The 19,821-nt window shown below is 46.8% G+C and overlaps 1 protein-coding gene across 1 annotated transcript in view; it reads left to right on the top strand.

Annotated features, from left to right (window-relative positions):
* TBC1D22A (TBC1 domain family member 22A) overlaps positions 1-19,821 on the top strand; it is a 269,910-nt gene that overhangs the window by 217,839 nt on the left and 32,250 nt on the right. The window contains exon 12 of the mRNA XM_080938816.1: positions 3,325-3,420. Coding sequence (XP_080794942.1) covers positions 3,325-3,420 — 96 coding nt within the window. The remainder of the gene's footprint in view (positions 1-3,324; positions 3,421-19,821) is intronic.

Genomic DNA, 19,821 nt, shown 5'->3' with positions numbered 1-19,821 from the left:
AGAGGCTTTCAAAAGACTTATCATGATGAATATAAGAAAACAATCTGTAAAGCTCAAGAATAGCAAACGGCCAGAAAGAGCTCCAAGCACCAAAAGATGTTGGGTGACATGAGGGACACTTAGTGGTCATTTGGGAAGTGTGGCTAGGAGCCTAGAAGCCACAGTGAAACCCCACTGCAGGCTATTAGAATCTCAGTTCAACAGTTGTTTGGCTGGTAGAATGCTGGCTAGGATGGGTTGCAGCATGTACTTTGTTCACTGCTCCTGGGAACATAAAGTGGTAGAACCACTTTGGAAAGTAGTTTGGCAACATGTTTCCATGGGGAGACTAATGCACAGATGTGCACACAACTCTGCATCATAGTCCTGAGCTGGAAGCAGCTCAGTGTCTTTAGATAGATGAATGGATAGATTTTGATATGCCCATCCAGAAAAGGATGCCTCAGCCTTTGCAGGGAATAGATACAGGGAAACACCTTAGTATTTGTGGGGAATAAATTGTGGTATGCCCATTCAGGAGGTAGCTTAGCATTCACAGGGAATGGAAAACACAAACTGTGGTGTGCTGTTCAGCAGAAGGCTCTGTGGACTTTGCAGAGAATGAACTCTGGGCTCATGGCACATGATTGACAAATTTACAAATAGTAGCTCTGAACAAAGGAGATTAAGAAAACAGTCTATACAGTACAGTGGCGGCTCTATGCAAGCATGAGTCATACAGTTGTGTGTGTTGAAGAACAGCTCTGTAGTTACATGGTACTGTGGGAGGATTTCTAAATGGCCCGAAAGGACACATGTGCCAGATGTGATAGGGTGATAGATGTGTGCACTATCTTAACTGTGATGATGTTTTCACAGGGCGCACATAGAGGATGTAATTCATTTTAAAATAGATTATGAGCAAAGCTGATAGATGATCAGTGTGTCTTGCTAGTCCACTGCTGCTCTAAGCCAGAGACTTTCCCAGTGGATTGCTTGAGATGAAGGGGGCGATGCTTACAGACCGATATAGAAGACACTTTGAATTTGTATGTACCCAATAGCATACCTTCCAGTGAGGAGAAAATAAATCTACTGTTGTCATAGGGATTTTTTTAAGACATCCTTATTTTCTGGTAGATTGAAGATTAGTTAACACTATGAGTTAATTTTCTTCAATAGACATATATGAATTGCTCCAGGAACTCCACCCATGTATTTAAGAACAACAGGCATTTTATGGCATGACTTTTTCTATCTAAAGGAATACTCACTCCAGACAACAGCAAAGCAAAGGAAGGACCCTGTCAGGTCCAGGTTGGTGAGCCAGGGAGTCTGTTATGGCTACTCACAGAGTGTGGGCTGGTCCACGTGGGTCACTTATACTGGCAGCCTAGTCATGTCTGTGTCAGGACCAGGACTGTGGCCTCACTGTTCACGTTCTGTCCTCCAAGGATGCTGTCTTAGGAAACATTTGTGGAATCTGTGTTCTAATCCAACCCAAATCCAAATTACCTTCAAACAACTGGAGTCCTTAAGTCCCATCCTATAAGAACTCGATTAACAGCAGTCAGTAACTTAGAAGCTTAAGGGATAAAATGAGTCATGCATTTTCAGATTGGAAAATGTACTGACAAATCAGGTATGATCCAGAAAAGACCTCTAAAAGCTAGTGGCATGTTCTCAGACATCAGGATGATAAAGATTCATTAAAACTGGAGTACCCCTGGAGTGTGGTTTCTGAGGGTGACTGACAGACTTGTAGTGCTTGCTTGTATCAGAAATGGAAGGACAAAAACCCCACACAACAGACACTAATGAGCTTGCAGCCAGCTCCTGTACGTTAGAAAAGGAACTGGATAAAGAAAGTACTTTTGTCTGCATTTGATAAGCCACACCAGACTACAAGAGAAAGCCACATTTAGAGGAAGGGAATAATCAAGGTGACACAGGAAGTTGACAAAGTACCTAGTGTCTTAGGGGTTTTATTGTTGTGAGGAAACACCATGATCAAAAGGCAAGTTGGGGAGAAAATGGTTTATTTGGCTCACACTTCCAGATCACCCACTGTTCATTATTTAAGGAAGTCAGGACAGGAACTCAGAGCAGACAGGGCAGGATTCTGGAAGCAGGAGAAGACACAGAGGCCAGCAAGGGGTATTGCTTACTGACTTGCTTCCCCAGGTTTGCTCAGCCTGCTTTCTTATAGAACCCAGAACTACCAGCCTAGGGATGGCACCACCCACAATAGGCTGGGCCCTTCCCCACTGATCACCAATTGAGAAAATAAATGCCTTACAGCTGGATCTCATGAGGCATTTTCTCGAGGGAGGATCCTTCCTCTCTGGTGACTCTAACTTGTGCCAGGTTGACACAAAATCAGCCAGAACACTATCATTGAAATCTTACATTGTTTGTTTGTTTTTAGAAAACAGTTGAGCTTAATTCTGCTCAACTGCTCTAAGACAAGGAAAAGACAACTAAAGTGGAATGAAGAATTATAACTTCAGGGCCAGCCTGGGCTACTTAGTGAGACCCTGTCTAAAATAATGGTGTGTAGGGACCATGGATTTCCAAATAGAATATTACTGTTAAATGCACAGAAATCAAGAGAAAAAATATATAATGAGCAAGTTTGAAACTTTGATAAAACATTTCTGGAAAAAATAAGAATATATAAACTTCGAGGAAGTCTGGATTGTTTTGTAACCATATAGAAATTAATTCAGGGGTGCAGTGTGTCTCATAGAAGAGTCCTCACCATATGGGGACTGTCTATCAGGAGTCAAGAGAAACACATCCCAAACTTATGTGTGCCCTTCTGAGAAAGGACAAGGGAAAGAGGCAAACAGCCTAATGCTTATACCCTACAAAGAAGTTAGAGAAAAGACATCTAGAGTACAGTCAGGACCTAGATAGATATCATTCAAAGCTAGAGTACATTGTAACTGGATGCAGTTTATGCTGAGAATGTAAGGTTGGTTCAGTCAAAGAATCTCAGGGCTTCTTTTCCATCATCAGATGAATGAGCACCGTTTATCATCTTGGTGGATACAGACATCATCTGTGGCTGTGATCAGAGCTCTCTTCAGCCTGGAGCACAGGAGACTTTCCTAGCCTGCTGTGATGCCAGGCCTCAGTGGACAGCATTCTCTGCAATGAAATGATGGCAGTTGATCCCTCACGGTCAGGAAGTAGAGCCCAAGTGTCTTGGCACCTATTGTAATGAGATGGGCACGTTGCAGTGCAGTCTCCTGAAAGTGACTGAGAGCCCACCCAGGTGGCTTTACCCATTGGCTGACAGCTCCGTACGCTAAGCAACTGTCCTTGTCTTTTCTCTTTCAGTCTGAACCCGAGGGCTTTTCTCACTTCCACTTATATGTTTGTGCTGCTTTCCTCGTGAGATGGAGGAGAGAAATTCTAGAAGAAAGAGATTTTCAAGTAAGTAACCGCTGTTCAGAAGAGCCTGAGTTAGGATTTCTGTTGGGAAAAAGGGTTATTAGATTGCAGTTCATGCCTGATTTCTGGAAGAGCTGTGAGGATCACTGCTTGTGGCTCACCGCTGACCTCCTGCTGCTGGGACACAGAGCTGATGGCACTTGGCCACCATGGTGTGAACTGGTGAGTTATTATATATCAAGTCCCAGGCTTCCTGAGCTGTGTGTCTTCACCAGTGTGACCGTGGGGGACCTGGTGTAACCTGCAGTTCCTCATCACAGAGCCTGTGATATGTTGGGGCCTGAGTTGGAAAAGAAACCACACAGTAAGTAGTCACTCAGTAGCTGTGTGAATTGGGAGGCACTGTTTAGCCTCTCTGTGCAAGTTCCCTCACCACTTAACTGCAGAGATGTAAGGAACCCACTTGTCACTGACCTGCTGACCATATGTCCCGCCAGCTTTGTGTTCCACCAGGAAGCCCGGTGGTTCAGGTTCCCAAATCCTGGACTATCTGAGTCCCTCAAGAGGTGGCCTAGGTATTGTGAGGACTGTTGACCCTTCCCAGGTGCTTTCTGCTATTACTGAGGTGTCAGAGAGTCCTTGAGTCAGGCTCATAAGGCGTAGTGGCCAATGCTGGGCAGGGTGAGGCATTCTAGGGTACAGCAAAGAAAACACCAGCAATTTAAGGACAGGACTCTGCACTGACTATCCGTGTCTACTCACTTCCCTCCAGCTCTCAGTAGGCTAGATGGCCTATGATCCTTGGAGTTCCTAGTGTGGTAACTTGTGGCAGCTCAGTGACCTCGTTCCTCAGCTCTGTTCCTCTCAGATGGCTCTGAGCTCCCTGCTCCCCATCTAATAACTGTAGGAGGACTCAGTAAAGTCCTGCCCAGTCTCACAGAGGCCTGCTGAGACCTCAGAAGTAACCGTTGGTTTAGTGTCCACTTGCTGAAAATTAGAATGACCTGTGTAGGGATCTCACTGAAGAGCTGCCCCGACTGTCTCAACCGATATGTGAAAACCCACTCCTTGTGAGGGTGGCAGCCCAGAAAAGGGCATGGTAGAAGGAAGGTCTGAGGACAGGTGAGGGCATTGGCCAGGGGAAGGAGTTGCCAAGGCTACCCTTGGTTTGGCAGAGGACCTGCCTGCCCACCAGTCCACAGTGTTTTAAGTAAGTGGGATGTGAGGTTGTCTTTTTTCTCAGTTGCTGCCCCTGTCATTACAGAACTCAGTTGTCCTGTGGGCTGCTGGAGGTGCTGGCTGTGGTTGTAAGCTGGCCAGGACTCCAGGTTCCCTCTTCTAGCCTCATGCATATGGTTTATAAGTGGATGAGATGCACTGGCTGCCTGTCCCACTAGGTGTATATGAGGTTCCTGAAGCTGAAGCCATCCAGCCTACCTGGCCCTTCTTGCTGCATCCTGAGAACATGGAGGCCCTAGGGAGCGTGACTTGTCCTGTCACCAAGTAACTTAGAATAAAATGTCCTAAATGCTCAGCTCCGTCTCCCACAGTATGCTTGTCACCTGGACACACTGGCTTGACCTGTTACAACTGCCTGCTTAGAGAAGAGAGAAGGGCTCAGCTTTTCTGAGGTACGGTGGCTACTCAATGTACTGGCCAGTATGTTGGGTTCCCACTGGACAATATATGCACTCCTGGCCTGACTGGTTCCCAGAAGCCTCCAGGAGAATTTGTGCCAGACTCACATTGCTTCCCAACTTCCTGAGGGTCAGAGGTAGGCTTTCAGGTTACTGCCATCTTGAATCTGGTCTCACTATCTGGGCACAGTGTCTAAGAGGCAGTTGGGGGACTTGGCTGCCTTCCAGGGTAGGCTAGCCTAGGGTTGGAGATGGGGTAGCAGAGAACTCATGCTATGCACAGCCATGTGCTTAGAGGAGGAATTCCCCCCTCCGTACACCAGTACCTCTGCAGCTCCCCAGAAAGACCCTAGACCACATGTGCTCAGCAGCCTTTAGCAAGGGGCTGTCTATACCTCTCCCCACTCACTGGCTCAGACCAGACCAGAAACAGAGATCATGGGCTCTTAGGTGCAGCCTTTGTTTGTCTTGTGATGAGGTAGAGAATGTCTTGTATCTCTGGGGGAGAAGGGAAGACTTGTCGCTCTTTGACTTCCTTAGTTTCTATGGCTTTTTTTTTTAACCCAGTAAGTATCTTTGGGAATGAGGGGAAGGAAGCCTGTGTCTTCCCTTAGTGCCTGTTGTTCCCTCCAGTACACATGACTCCAAAGTGCTGGCTACAGTGTGACACACCCTTGCCAAGAGTGTGACACTCTTCAGTGTCTGCATAACTGAGACATGGACCATGCAGGACCCCACACAAGATGGCTGATAACCTCCCCAGGAGGCATCGTGTTCATAGTCTGACCCACGGGGCTCTCTCCTGGCCTTTGGACTGTGCTTTCCAAGTGCAGTATTGTAAAATGTGCTTTGTGTCTGTCTTATTCCTGATTTCTTAGCTTCTTGGCTAGGGTTCACTGAGGCTTTGGCTACATTCTTATTCCTCCCTGCCTCCAGAGCTGGTCACCTGGCACCCGTGTGTTTATTAGCCCAGACAGAGACAGCTGGCCCAGAGGAGTAGTAAGCTAATATGTTGGTGAGATTCTGCCCGTGGAAGGAATAGAACTTTTATTCTCACTCTTAAAGATACAAATTCTGTGGTCTGTGAACACTCTTGATGACCTACATAGCCTCCTCAGCAGCTGGGGTCCACAGAAAGGCCCAAGATTGTCCAGGAGATGTCATTTAAACAATGCCATAGGTGGCTGCCACCTCCTGTCCCCTGTGGGGACAGGGAAGAGAAATAAGATCAGGCAATGAGGAATAGCAGAAGAGAGAAGAGAGGAGTGTTGCTGTTGTAGATAAGCTTGGTGACTGCTATCCTGCAAATGGAGAAGGGGAAGACAGGCAGGGACAGCCCTCTTTTTTTTTTTTTTTTGTCCTGACGGGACCTTATACCCTGAGTAAGGAATATTGAGGTTAAGCAGAGAAGGGATGACCAGACAGGCACATTGAAAAGAGGACCTAGTCTACTCCATAGCAATAGTACATAGGAGGCAACAGGAGTGGGTCTGAGAGAAAAGCCTGATGGGATGAAATGGGATCGGGCAACTGAAGGAGCTTCAGGGCAGAGGGAAGCAGTATTTCCAGAGATAACCACTGAGTAGAAGAAGAGCCTGTCAGTCACAGTGAAAGGACAGGGGCTTCCCTGTGCAAAGAAGCTGTGCAGTTGCCATTCAGGTTGAGGAGGAGACATGTTCTATTTGGGGGAGTCAGTGTGGATCCTGTGTGGTCCAAGCACAGACCTGCATTGGGATTGCCACCTCAGCTCAGAGGCAGAGCATCTCAGATGGGCAGTAGACAGACAGCAGCCTTGATGGTCCAGGCCCTCATGCCTCCTGTGGTGCTGAGTGGTAGCTGCAAATGTATCACCATGGAAGCCATGAGCCTTGCACTTCTCCAGGTGTGTGGACATACAGGAACTGAGCAGAGCACCTGCAGGAGGAAACCAAGTCCTGATTTATCTGGATAAATGACGTCACTGTGAGTCTGATAATGAGAGGGGCTGACAAGCTCTGGGTAGAAACTAATTTTTAACAGAGAATTCATCTTTTAAGGTACTGTAACATTTACAGAAACAAGTCATCCAGCCTTAGCCAGAAAGCTTTCAGAATCAGAGTAGCCATCCACGTAGTCGGCCTTCCCCAACACAGTTCTTCAAAACAGACACCCAGTGACAGCTCCAACTTGAGACCCACTCCTGACACTGCCTGGACAGCCAGGAACCAGAGATTGGATAGCTCAGAGACCTAGGGTAGAACCAAACATGACTGGAAGAAAAAGTCAATGAAAGGATTCCTGATGATATTCTGCTGTTCTCTTAGACTGGAGTCTAACATAACTGTTGACAGAGAGGCTTCATCTAGCCACTGACAGGAGCAGATGCAAAGACCCACAGCTAAACATCAGGCAGAGCTTGAGGAATCCTGCAGAAGAGGGGGAGGAAGGACTATAGGGGTCAGGGGGGTCAAGGACACCAGGAGAACATGGTCCACAGAACTAACCAGAGCTCATAGAGACTCACAAAGACTGTAGGATGACAGTCAGAGAACCTGTGTGGGTCTGACCTAGGTCCTCTACATATATGTTAGGGTTTATAACTTGTGCTCAAGTTGGACTCTTAACAGTGGGAGCAGGGCTGTCTCTAACTTTTTTGTCTACTTTTGGGACCCCTTTCCTCCTATAGGTCACTTCATCCAGCCTTGAATGAGGGCATGTGCCCAGTCTTACTAAAATTTGCTGTGCCATGTTTGGTTGATATCCCTGGGAGGCCTGCTTTTTTTCTGAAGGGACACAAGGGGGATGGTAGATCTGGGAGGGAGGGGAGACATGGGGAGGGGTGGGGGAGGAAGGAGGAGAAACTGTGGTCAGGATGAGAAAAGAGTAAATAAATAAAATTAAAAAACAAAACAAAACAAAAAAAAAAAACAAACAAAATAAAACACCAGATACCAGCTAGCTGGGAACTGAAGATCAGGCATTGGCATGGGTCAGGGTGAGCACGGCCGTGGAGCTACAGAAAGGGCCTTAGACTTGTGAGTAGATGTCAAGCTCAAGTGATTTCATTTAAAACTTTCCAAAATAAACCTAGTTCACCTTTAGCTCAAAAAGAGGAGACATTAGTCCATTTATAACAACAAAGAAATCAATAAGTAAAAACGAGTAGGTTAGAAGTCAGAGTCGAGGGTGAGGGAGCTGACTCAGCGGGGAAAGCACTGGCCATGACTACCAGAGCCCATGCAGAGCTGGACACCTGGAAATCCTGTCTGTGACCTTGTACCTCCTCCCTGCTGGGGCATAGGAGGAGGCCGGAGGATCCGTGAGAGACTGCTAGTCTGGTGTACATAGAGACCCTGTCTAGAAGGAAGTTGTCCTTTGTCTCCCCACCTACACCTTTGACACACATGTACTTTCACACATATAAAAACAAACACATACACACACACACACAGAGACACACACACACACACACACACACACATACACACACACACACACATACACCTATACACACCTCACACACACAATTTAAAAGAAAAAAATTGGAGCTGATAAGTAAGTTGCTAGGTGTATTTAAAACTGCTGGTGACAGGCAGACCAAGAAGCAGGTGTATGGAGAAAGAGGAATTTAGGTATTGGGGAAAACATGCACTGCTAAAATTGCCTCAGTGATTTTATTTTTTCAATCCTTGCGGCCTGGTAGATGCACACTTTGTGGATGAGTAAGATAAAGCTGGATCATACCTGTTACCTCTGGCATGTGTCCTTCTGAGAGTTCGTTCCCCCAGAGAGAACTTCACGATCCATTTAACAGCTCAGGCATGTCAGTCTGTCCTCGTCTTGGACACTGGACTGCTGTGCAGTATGCCTCTGTCTGCTTGTCCGTCTCCCTCCATGTCTGTATCCATTCCAGGTCTCCATAGGTCTCTGAGATGAGAGAATTTATAAGTAATAGAAATGTTTCTCATGCTTCTGGAAGCAGGGATGGCCAAGAGCTTTGGCAGCTTGGGGTCTGATTCTAAGACAGTCCCTTGGTGCTGTGTCTTTATGTAGCTAAGGCCAGTGCTTTGGTAAGGGTGTTGCTCTACTTGTGAGGTGGACTAAATTCCTGGAAGTACTAACTCTTAGTACTAGCAACTTGGGGACTGAGTGCCCCCATATGAATGCTGGAGGCATCAAAAGTTAGGCATGGAGTTACATGTGACTATATGAGGTCCACAGGTCAAGCATGTCTCACAGATTTATCAGACACCAGGTAGGAACACAAGCGTAACTGAATAGAGGTAACTAACATGAAAGAAAGCCCATGTGCAGACCATATAACAGTCTAATTCCACTCACAGTCTAAATACAGATACTCTTGAGTTTATTAATATACTGTTCTAGTATTTCATAATCCCTTGTTTACTGAGGTGTGTTAAGCTAGTTTGCTGTTTGCAAGTCTATTTGTATTGGAGTCCCCCGGTCTCTTTACATCTGGGCTCCATTAGAAGAGCTAATGACTAAGCCTTGGTCATACTCATGCTGAGTGGGAATGTCACTGAGACCTGACCAGATCAGTAGGAAGGAAAGACACACAGGGCAGGCTCCCCACATATTCCTGACAAGAGACACAGGGAACACTCTTCCGACAGAAAATGAGCGGCCATGCCCATTTGGGATCCAGGAACTTAGACTTTTATTGTGGTCTAGTCATGGGGCATTGTCTGCACTCTCAAATCAGGTAGGAAACTCTTGTGTTTTGCCACATGTGTGTGAATAGTCCAGGTAAGTTGGCCTGGTCTTTGCCTTCAGCACCTACAGAGTACGTCAAGTTATTTTCCTAGATGCCATGCAAGGGGTAACCACTTTCCCACACTTGTTACAACATCCTGACAATGAAATAAAGGCAGAATCACATAACCTCCTATAACATAAGGTAGTGTTCCCCAAATGTAACAGGAGGAAGAACAGCTCTGTTGTTAAGTAGAAATGGCAACGTTGTCTTAGAGTGCTGAGATGTCTGAAACGGGCAGCCTCCACTCCACCAAGGGATGGAAACAGAAGTGCATGCCACATGTGTAGTGTGAGGAGTCAGCATGGAAAGGCTTGCTTTCCCCTGCATGCACACATGGGCATATACACAATGTGGACATTTCAGACGCATGAGCTCTTCAGAGTAGGCCAGGAGAAGCTTGTGCCCTGAAGGCACACACTTCTTTCTGCTGTGGGCCCAGCCCCTATATAAATAGTTGGCACAGGACCAGGGGAAGCAGGCCTAGCAAAGGAGAGTCAGGCCCTTTCCCTGAAGTAAGAGTCTAGAGCCCTGACCAAGAACCAGGGCACAGGCAGGAGTGGGCTCCTGGCTTCTTGCTTATCTGTGGCTTAGCTTAAATGGAGCAAGAGTCAGAGCCTCTTCTAGCAGCAGTGCCGCAGCCCACTCAGCACACATTTGGGGTAGCATTTATATTACTTTTATGACACTTGATACTAAAATGTTGGTTTTTAACTGACAAGAGCCTCAGGGGAAGGTATTGCCCTAGATTATTCTGAGTATATACTGACAACCTAAATGTTTGTTTGAAGCGTCACAAATTAAGGGCAGGTGAGAATCAGAAATAGCTTTTTGTGGGGGGATTGGTTCTTAGCTGGAATTAAAACACACCCTGTGTCCTTAATATACAGGGAATTCGCACACAGAAGGAATAAAAATGAAATGTTCCCATGGAAAATGAATGAAGACACCCAGAGCAGTCAGACATGTCACAGAAAAATTATGCAACTGTTTAGAAAAAATCCAGTCATTAATATAGAAGTGAAAATGAACACAGGCAGTGCTGTCAGCAGACAGTGCTTTGTAAAGTATCCTTCAAGATCAGCAGGTGTAGATCAGGCTGTGCTATGCCCCTCCTGGAGGCCAAGGTATAGAGCCGTTCTGGTGACCTCAGTCCGGGGCTGACTTCTGACCCAGCACCAGCCTGAGAGTGATCGAGAACAGGATACTTTCAGTCTGTATCCAAGCCATGTGAATGGCTGTATGGAATACTTTATAACTACTCAAACTGGTCTTAAATAACTGTGATGGGTTTGGAAACGCTGGGCAGAATTACATTCCTATACACAGGAGCAGCAGTGCAAAGATGACCTCAGATTTGGCTTGTGTTTGAACAAAAGGGGCCACAGTGGAATCACTATTCAGATTAAGTTAGTAGTGTCTAGATACTTTTATTCTTGTTTGGCCCTTTCCTTTCAGTTCCCCTGCTTCCATCCATTATGCACAGTTGTGATTCTCCAACCATGGCAGTGCCCACTCTCAGGGCAGCCCCTGCTCTGTGAGTTCATGGCTCAGGGTTGCTGAATCTGAGCCCACAGACTTTATGGGATGTAGTGCAGGAGTCAGGCATGTGGGTAGATACACATATGCATAGAATTTACTGGTGGGTATAAGGTAGGGTATGTGCCCTACTCTTCTGGGGACCTTGTTGTTCACAGATGTCTGTGCACAGTAATGGTTGTGTGTATCTCTGAATCACAGGGGAGGACCTGGGAGGCAGGGTGAGAGTTGTGTGGGGGTAGGAGATCACACAGCAAGACAAGCACAAGCGGATGTTGCAGTTCCTCCACATATCCCAAGCTGTATGATGTACTATGGTGGCTGACACTTTTTCCCTCCGGTAGCCACTGTGAAGAAACCTCTGGGACTGTTAGCTCATCCATAGATGACTGTCAAGGCTACTCCCTGGGACAGGCTTCTTCCTGTGTCACTGGTGTCCTATCTGCAAGACTACCCCTACCCTGCCCCCGACAGCCTGACTTTATGAAAGAGCAGGATCCTGGCAGAAATCCAGTAGCTTCAGTATGGGCCTTGCCTTCTGGGCCTAAGACACAATTGCTGAGGAATGGACAGCCTCCTGGGACACAGACCCTGAGCTTCACTCTGTTGCCTCCTGAGCAGCCTCAAAGCAGTGGGCTCCATGGCTGAGGCCTTGACCTCTTGGCATGTATGGCGTCTCAGTAATTGAAGCTGTCTTCAACTTGGCAACAGCTTTGGCATTCTGCCTGAAGGTGTTGAGAAGACCACTTACTCCAGCTTCCAACCTACTTATTAGAGGAACCATGCATAGGTCCTCGTGGATATTTGTCTGCTGGGAATGGGGTGAGGAGGGAGCATCCCCATCACCTGTTCTCTAAGCATTAATCCAGACAACTTCTTTCTAGGTGTCTGTCTCAAAGGCATCTTATGTATCACAGAGATGCAGTCAGTCAGGTATCTTTAACACAGTTTATTGTTCACACATAAAAAGGAGAAACAGCTCCCAGCCAGTGAGCCTGACAACTAACGATCCAGCTGTAAGTGATGCTACTGGGATCCGGAGGCAGGACTCGCTCACAGACAGCCTCAGTCGGTAGAGGTGGCACAGTGTGAAAGTCCCACTGCCCAGCATAGGAAACCCGTGTGTCCGTCCACTGGTGAGAAAGGGACAGCAGGTGCACCCTACAGCAGATGCTCCTTGAGAGTGGTGGAGGCTAGCTCTTTTGTGTTTGTGAGGTCAGGTCAGCTAGGATGCCAGACACTCAAGGATCACCAAGATCAGAGCCAGGCCAGAGGCTAGAGATCCTGGTAGGAACTGTGGTAGCTGGAAAGGCACTGTGCCTTGTACCTGTCTGTTCTTTTCCCTCAAGCCCTTGAACCACAGCTTCCCATCTACAGCTGGGAGCAAACATGAAAACACCACTTGGAGATGGCACTCTAGATGACATTGGTCCTGGCATACCTGCATCTGCATGGCCTTGCTGGCAAGGCCCTATAGCGTCTCTCTGGACGAACTGCTATTCAGGTCCTCAAGTCTATCTCAGCTAATTATTCAGAGGCCGTCCTGCCTCCTGGGCCATCTAGAGGACTTGAGGCAGCATGTGCTTTCCTGTCCAGTGCCTAACTGAGTGTATGAACAGCCACGGTAGGATAATGGCTTTATACAGGTTGATGTCTCTCTCACCCAGTGTACCCTTAAAGCAGCAAATGTCACAAAATGCCAAACTAAAGATCATCTTCTTTATCATTTCCAGACATTTTTAAAGACAAAATTGGTCAATAAAAAAAGTGATCTTTAAAATGAATTGTTATTTCTTCTTTGCTCTGGCAGCTTGTTGCAAAGTGAGTTGTATGGGTAGGTGGAGCCACCTGTGGTGCTGAGTAGGCAGAGCCCTGTGCTGTAGTGTGAGTGTGTTGTGGTGCTGAGTAGGTAGGGTCCCGTGCTATAGTGTGAGTGTGTTGTGGTGCTGAGTAGGCAGGGTCCCGTGCTGTACTGTGAGTGTGTTGTGGTGCTGAGTAGGCAGGGTCCCGTGCTGTAGTGTGAGTGTGTTGTGGTGCTGAGTAGGCAGGGTCCCGTGCTGTACTGTGAGTGTGTTGTGGTGCTGAGTAGGCAGGGTCCCGTGCTGTACTGTGAGTGTGTTGTGGTGCTGAGTAGGTAGGGTCCCGTGCTGTACTGTGAGTGTGTTGTGGTGCTGAGTAGGCAGGGTCCCGTGCTGTACTGTGAGTGTGTTGTGGTGCTGAGTAGGTAGGGTCCCGTGCTGTACTGTGAGTGTGTTGTGGTGCTGAGTAGGCAGGGTCCCGTGCTGTACTGTGAGTGTGTTGTGGTGCTGAGTAGGTAGGGTCCCGTGCTGTAGTGTGAGTGTGTTGTGGTGCTGAGTAGGTAGGGCCCCGTGCTGTAGTGTGAGTGTGTTGCTGTGCTTGGCTACTGAACTTACGGTGTGTGATGCTGTGTGGGCAGCATTTGTATGTTCTAGTTTGGGTGTGCTGTTATGTAGGGCTGTTGCTCTGTAATGTGGTGGATGTGTTGCAGTGGGGATCATGTGCTGTAGTGTGGTTGTAGTGTGTGGGGTTTGTGTGCTGTATAGTTTGAGCATGGTGTGTGGGGTTTGTGTGCTATAGTGTGAGCATGGTGTGTGGGGTTTGTGTGCTATAGTGTGAGCATGGTATGTGGGGTTTGTGTACTATAGTGTGAGCATGGTGTGTGGGGTTTGTGTGCTGTAGTGTGGGTGTGTTGCTGTGAGGTTCATATGCTATAGTGGAGATGTGTTGTTGTGGGGCTCCTGTGGTTGCCTGGTGATTTTTAGCTACTTTAACTTCTTGAACAGGACCTTGGGGCCCAGGCCCTGGCTTGTTGAGTCCTTATGAGATATAGTGAAATGTATGAGGGACACTGCCTATACTTTCTAGCCTTGTGCCAGATCAGTTTTGGGTACTTCCTGGCATCAGCCATTCTTTCAGAGAGAGGACAGAGTCCTAGACCACACACATGGTGAGGGCAGGACTGACTAGAATGACTGATTCTACTGGGGTGATCCTTGCTCACCCTCAGGTTGACTCCATGGAGTCTTCTCTAGTTCTCTGTCTACTCTTGCCCACTGGGGGCTCATCATCATCAGAGTCTGGGGCCATGCAAGACAATGACACAGCAACAAAGGTACGAGGCTGCTGTGTCTCCTGAAATGAGAGGGCCAGAGTGCTGAGGAGACAGCATGTCCAGGAAAGGCTGTGGGCATAGCCTGCAATAGAGCAAGGAACAGTTGGTAGAGGTGGGAGCTCTGAGTGGAGGCCTTGAGGGCCTGCAGTGTGAATGATGTCTGGTAAGCCAGCTGGGTAGGAGCTATGTTAAAGGAGGCAGAGGGATGTCCAGAATAGCTGGGCCCAGAAGTGGGGAACAGTGGCCACAGGCTGAGGGCATAGACTGCTTAGCCCCATGGGATGGCAGAGAGAAAGAGATGGGTTTGGATTCAGGTGAGAACATTCTGAGAGGAGTTGGTCTGTAGATATGGGCTAGTGATTCTAGGCCACAGGGCAATTGCGAGGACAGGTACGTTCACGCACAGAGCAAAACAGAGCCTGCAACTGCAGGATTTCCAACTGGGTAGCTGCCAGAGTGTGGGGACAGAGAAAGTCAAAGCAGCCACATGGCCTGCTGGGAAGAAAGGCCAAGCCTCAGACGTAGTAGAGGGCTTGAAAAGTTTGAGTTCAGGAGAGAGTGGGGAGACTTAGGTATAGGGGGACAGAAATTTGTGCCTGAGTTGTCTAACTCCTCCAGGGGACTCAACCTTAGGTAGTCGTCCCAGCTCTAAGTAAGGCCTGCTTCCTTCAGAGTCAACTCCCAGCTCCTTGTTCTTTGAGGACAGCTGTTGCACAGAGCCTGCCACCCCAAACTCATGTTATAGAACTCAGTTTTCATGGAGAAGGAAACAGAGTGTCTTGTGTCATGTCCGTTCTTGTCTGTGTTCCCCCGACCCTACCCCCAACACTCATGCCCTATGCCATGGTAGTGTTTGTTTCCTGGCCTGCACGTTCAAATATGGGCAGTAATTTTCTTTTCAGACCTCAGAAGCTGTGCCCTCCTTATTAAGCCCTACTGCTCATTATGGTAATAGCAGCAGGCATTGAAGATCTGAGCCATTTCTGAGCGAAGTATCCTGTGGGCTACAAAGTTGAATAGCAACTTTCTTATCAGGAGAAGTGATTAAAGGCTGAAGATGAGGCGTGAGGGAAGATGAAAGGAGCAGATTGTGGGAGAGGCTCCAGTGCCTTACAGTCTTTAAGTCCCAGAGAAGTAATGAGCGCTGCTTTCCTGTGGCTCAGCTGAACAAGGAAAGCACAAGGCACATCCCAAGAACACCCTTCCTGCTGCTGCATGGCTTGACTTGCAAGGACAGCCTGATGTCCTATGGAGGCCTGTACCAGGCTTCACAGCCCTAGCTAGAGTGACCTCTGGCATACTAGCTTCAGGAGTATATGCCACCAAAGAGCAGTGTCAAGCACAGCTCTGGATCAGAGCTAGGAAGCCATAGCCTGGGGCTTGCTGCCCAGGAGAATGGCAGTGCTGATGCAGGGGGGTGCCTCTTTCCAGCCTAGATGGAGGTTCATAGAAAGAGAGGCAGCACCAAGGCGGTGTTCTGCTGCGTCTGAATTTCTCATCTAAGGAGGGGCTCAGCCTGCAGCTTCTTCATAAATATGAACACACACACACACACACACACACACACACACACACACACAGGTACATAAGCATGCACACATATAGAGACATATATCCACAAGCATGCATACATGCTCTTCATATTTCTTAGGAAACAAGGTATGAAGAATGTGGCTGTTCTTTTCCTTCTTTTTTTTTTTTTTTTTTTTTTTGCAATCGCATGAGGAAGTTTATTGAAAGTGAAAGAGTGAGATCTCAGGCCAGCATGCTGGGGTCGAGACTCATACACCACGCAGGGGTAGAGGAGTTCGACCTGTTCTTTTCCTTCTTAATGTGAAAAAACAAACCCTTTCTCTTTACAAATAGGAAATTCTTGCTGAAATAGTCATAAAGAAAAGTGATTTCTATAGGCACAATGACCCCTGTGCTTTAGTGATTTAATTATGTCTTTGAGGGACATCTGACTTTCACATGAGGCCAGCTCACTCTTTCCATGTTCATAAAGGAAGATGCATGCTTGTGTTTGGGAAGGAGGAACCTCTCTTTCATGGTTCTTCAGCCAAATGTCATGAGTGGCTGTAGCTGTTCTCTAGAGCCATAGGAGGTACTTAGAGTGTACTTGCAGAGTGTGGACTACTCATGGGCAGGGATGGCTGAGTCATTTGCCTTCTTGGGAATACCAACTGACCCTTCCTTTGAGGACATCCAGTCTTCATCTTTGCCCTGAGTTACCTCCCCAACCTTCCCAACACCCCACTGTCCTCAGTTTCTCACTGTTTACAAGGATTGTGGCTGGTAGTAAGAGGAGTTGCCTGTCCCTTTCCAGTTTCCAAGTTTCTGCTCCTGTCCCCCACTCCCAACCCTTGTGGCTCCATGTGCCCTCTCAGTCGTCACCTACCTTGGAGAAGTATGAGGGCTGTTAGTTCAGGGTTATTGTAGTCACTTTTCCTTTAAGAAATGAACCCACAGACAGTTCTCAGAGAAAGAAATGAAAGTCTAGAGGCTGTAGAAAATCTATTTGAATCCTGTGACTGTGCTCAGATACACCTACATATTCTATTAAGTCATCTCTCTGTGTGTTGGAGTTTACTTTCTTTGGGAGATGAGCAGCTACAACCTCATGCATATGCCTGACCATGACTGGGATAATGGTCAACACAGACACCTGAAACATGTGAGGTGGTTTTTCAAGGTGGTCAGATGTCGGCACACCTCCAATGCACAGGGAAAGGTCAGTGCTTCCAGAGTCAGGTATGGTAGGTGAAGAAGTGTGAACATGGCCAGATAACCCTAATGATCATCCGTGTATGTTACATGCCTGTATCTGAAGTGGCCAGGCTCTCATCTCCCATACCTGCTTACCAGGTCTATCCTGTCCTCTTTTAGACATGTGGCTGTGTCCTGCCACTGGGTGTTTCAATGTGCAGTGTGTTATAGCTTCATGTAAATAGCAGAAGAAGTTTGAAGACTGTCAACCATTTAACCTTATTGGGCTTAATAAAGAAGATCCTAGTATCTTCAGGGTGTGCCTGTTCCCCAGAAGGAAGCCAGAGTGGACCGCTGCAGGGTAGCATTTCCTTAGGTTTGTAAGCGTGCTCAGCAGAGGGCCCTGGGCACTGGGGGATGGAATGGGGTAATGGCTCAGGTTTCCAAGTCTGGAGTTATTCTTCCTCACGTCAAACTCATGCTCAGTTTTCTCGTCACCCTGCCGCTTCCACATGCCACCCTTATATGATGTCACCTCCTTACATTCTACCAGGAACTGGTTCCTCTGTCCCTGCTCTGCCTCCTGCCTGACAGAATGTAGTAGGCAGTTTCCTGGAGTATCCATTGACCACACCACTCCTCTGTGTCCGACTTATGTGTCACTTACATGAAAAACTGGGTTAATAAACATACGGTGACGTTTTTAACATACTAATTAACAATTAGCAAAAGTAACAATTAGTAAAATACAATTAGTAAGACAATTAAGGGTAGAGTATTACAGCCTAGACATGAAGTGCTCCCACCTTTCCTAGTGGACAGCACATGGTATGGATCTGTCCCCCAGGCCAACATTACATTGCTATTTAAAGGGGTGGAAAGTACCCAGAATATAGAGATGCTCAACCTCAACATAGCACATTACTAGCAGATTCAACTTCTGGTTGCATTTCACTTTGAGCCAAGGCCTTGATATCTGCATGGTAGATGTCAGTCCAGGGAGGAATTTCAACCCAACCAGCATGTAAATGTATAACAAAGTGGCTGGTTCAGCTTTAGGACATTGAGACTTGAAAATAATCAATACCAGAAATAGAATTAGCATGCTTAGGTGATATTTATATAAAGCAATACCCCGTGTTTACCAAAGTTTCCTTTTGATTATTCCATGAATTAGCATTTTATGACAATAGCCCTTTCTTAGCTTCTTAGAAGATAACAAGTACATATTTTAAAAACATGGCAAATTATTTCAGAGATCTGCTTACCTTTGTAAGCATAGACAATAAGCTCAGGATTCTATTCTGAGATAACAATTTCCATCATGCCTGGACCTAAATTTGCTCTGTCTCAGATTAACATTGAACTCAGGAATCTGCCTGCCTTTAGGAAGAAGCCTATGTCCAACCTAGATCCTCTCTCTGCCTGTGGATCAGGGTGCAAAGCTGCTCAGCTCCTGTCTATCTGAATGCTACCATGTTCCCCTCCATAATGATAATGGGCCAGTCTCTGAAACTGTAAGCAAATACCCAATTAAATGTTTTCTTAGTTGCCTTAGTCATGGTGTCTCTTCAGAGCAACAGAAAAGTGACTAAGACTAAAAATGGTACCAAGGAATGGGGTTTTGCTTTGGTAGGCTAGACTAGGCTGTTTATTGGAGGAATGTAGAATACTTTGTGAGTTTGGACTAGAAAAGTGGTTGGATACTGTAAGCATGACTTAAGAGGCCATCCTAGTATGAACATGGAAGACACTGCTGAGGGCAGAAAGACATTTCAGAGGGGAAGAATAAGTGACTAGTGATCATTCTTTTGATATTTTGGCAAAGAAAGTGGGTTTTTGTCCTTGTCTAAAAATATATCTGAAGTATTTTGGATTAATGGCATTGGCAGAGGAGACTTCAAGATAACCTAGTATTGACCTTGTCATGTGGTTACTAGTAGCCACTCTTTTACAGATCTACAATGTAAAGGTGCAAGTGGGGCAGGGAGAAATACAAAATGTGCAGAGTAAGGAGGAAAGTAGAGCCAGGAAAGGTGATGTTGGAACCAAGTCCTGTGCTCAAAGAAATAAAAAACTCAAAGAAAATCCTGGTGCCAAATAAAATAAAAGCAGTGATGACCTCAGGGCAAGACCCAGCCCAGCTAAGCTTCCAACTTGTGAAAAGGGATTAAAGGAAAGTTTAAGCAGGAAAAGGAACCATCAATAACTAAAGGCTGGTGCACATTTAACTGAGAGAGGGGGCCAAGTACCAGCCCCAGCAAGCAGCAAAACTTGGCAGCTTCTGCCTTGTCTTGACTTCATGGTTCTGTCTTTAGAGTCAGCAATACAAGAAAAGGGTTGTAGAATCTTCCTCCACAGCTAAGGAAAGCCCCTAAGGCCAGGTTATGTTAGGGGTGTCCCTGCATGGATGCCCAGAGAAGCCGTTACCTGAAGCTGTGAAGGTGAAGCCTAGATTGTGTCGGAGATCACAGGGTGTTGGAGATGCTAGAACTGTGGGATAACTGCCAAGGAGAATTGCTAACAGGATGTAGTACCAGCCGAAGAGAGATAATCTATTGCAGCCATCAGAGCTGAACAAGTTGGTGATCTGAAGAGCATCAGACATGGAGATGCAGAATGTTTGTCTTGCTTTGGTCCAGTATTTCTTCATTGTGCCTCATATCCTCCCTTTT

The sequence above is a fragment of the Micromys minutus genome, assembly GCF_963924665.1.
Source record: "Micromys minutus genome assembly, chromosome: 27".
Taxonomy (NCBI): Eukaryota; Metazoa; Chordata; class Mammalia; order Rodentia; family Muridae; genus Micromys; species Micromys minutus.
Note: the sequence above shows the minus strand (reverse complement) of the source record. Positions and strands in the feature narration are given on the sequence as shown.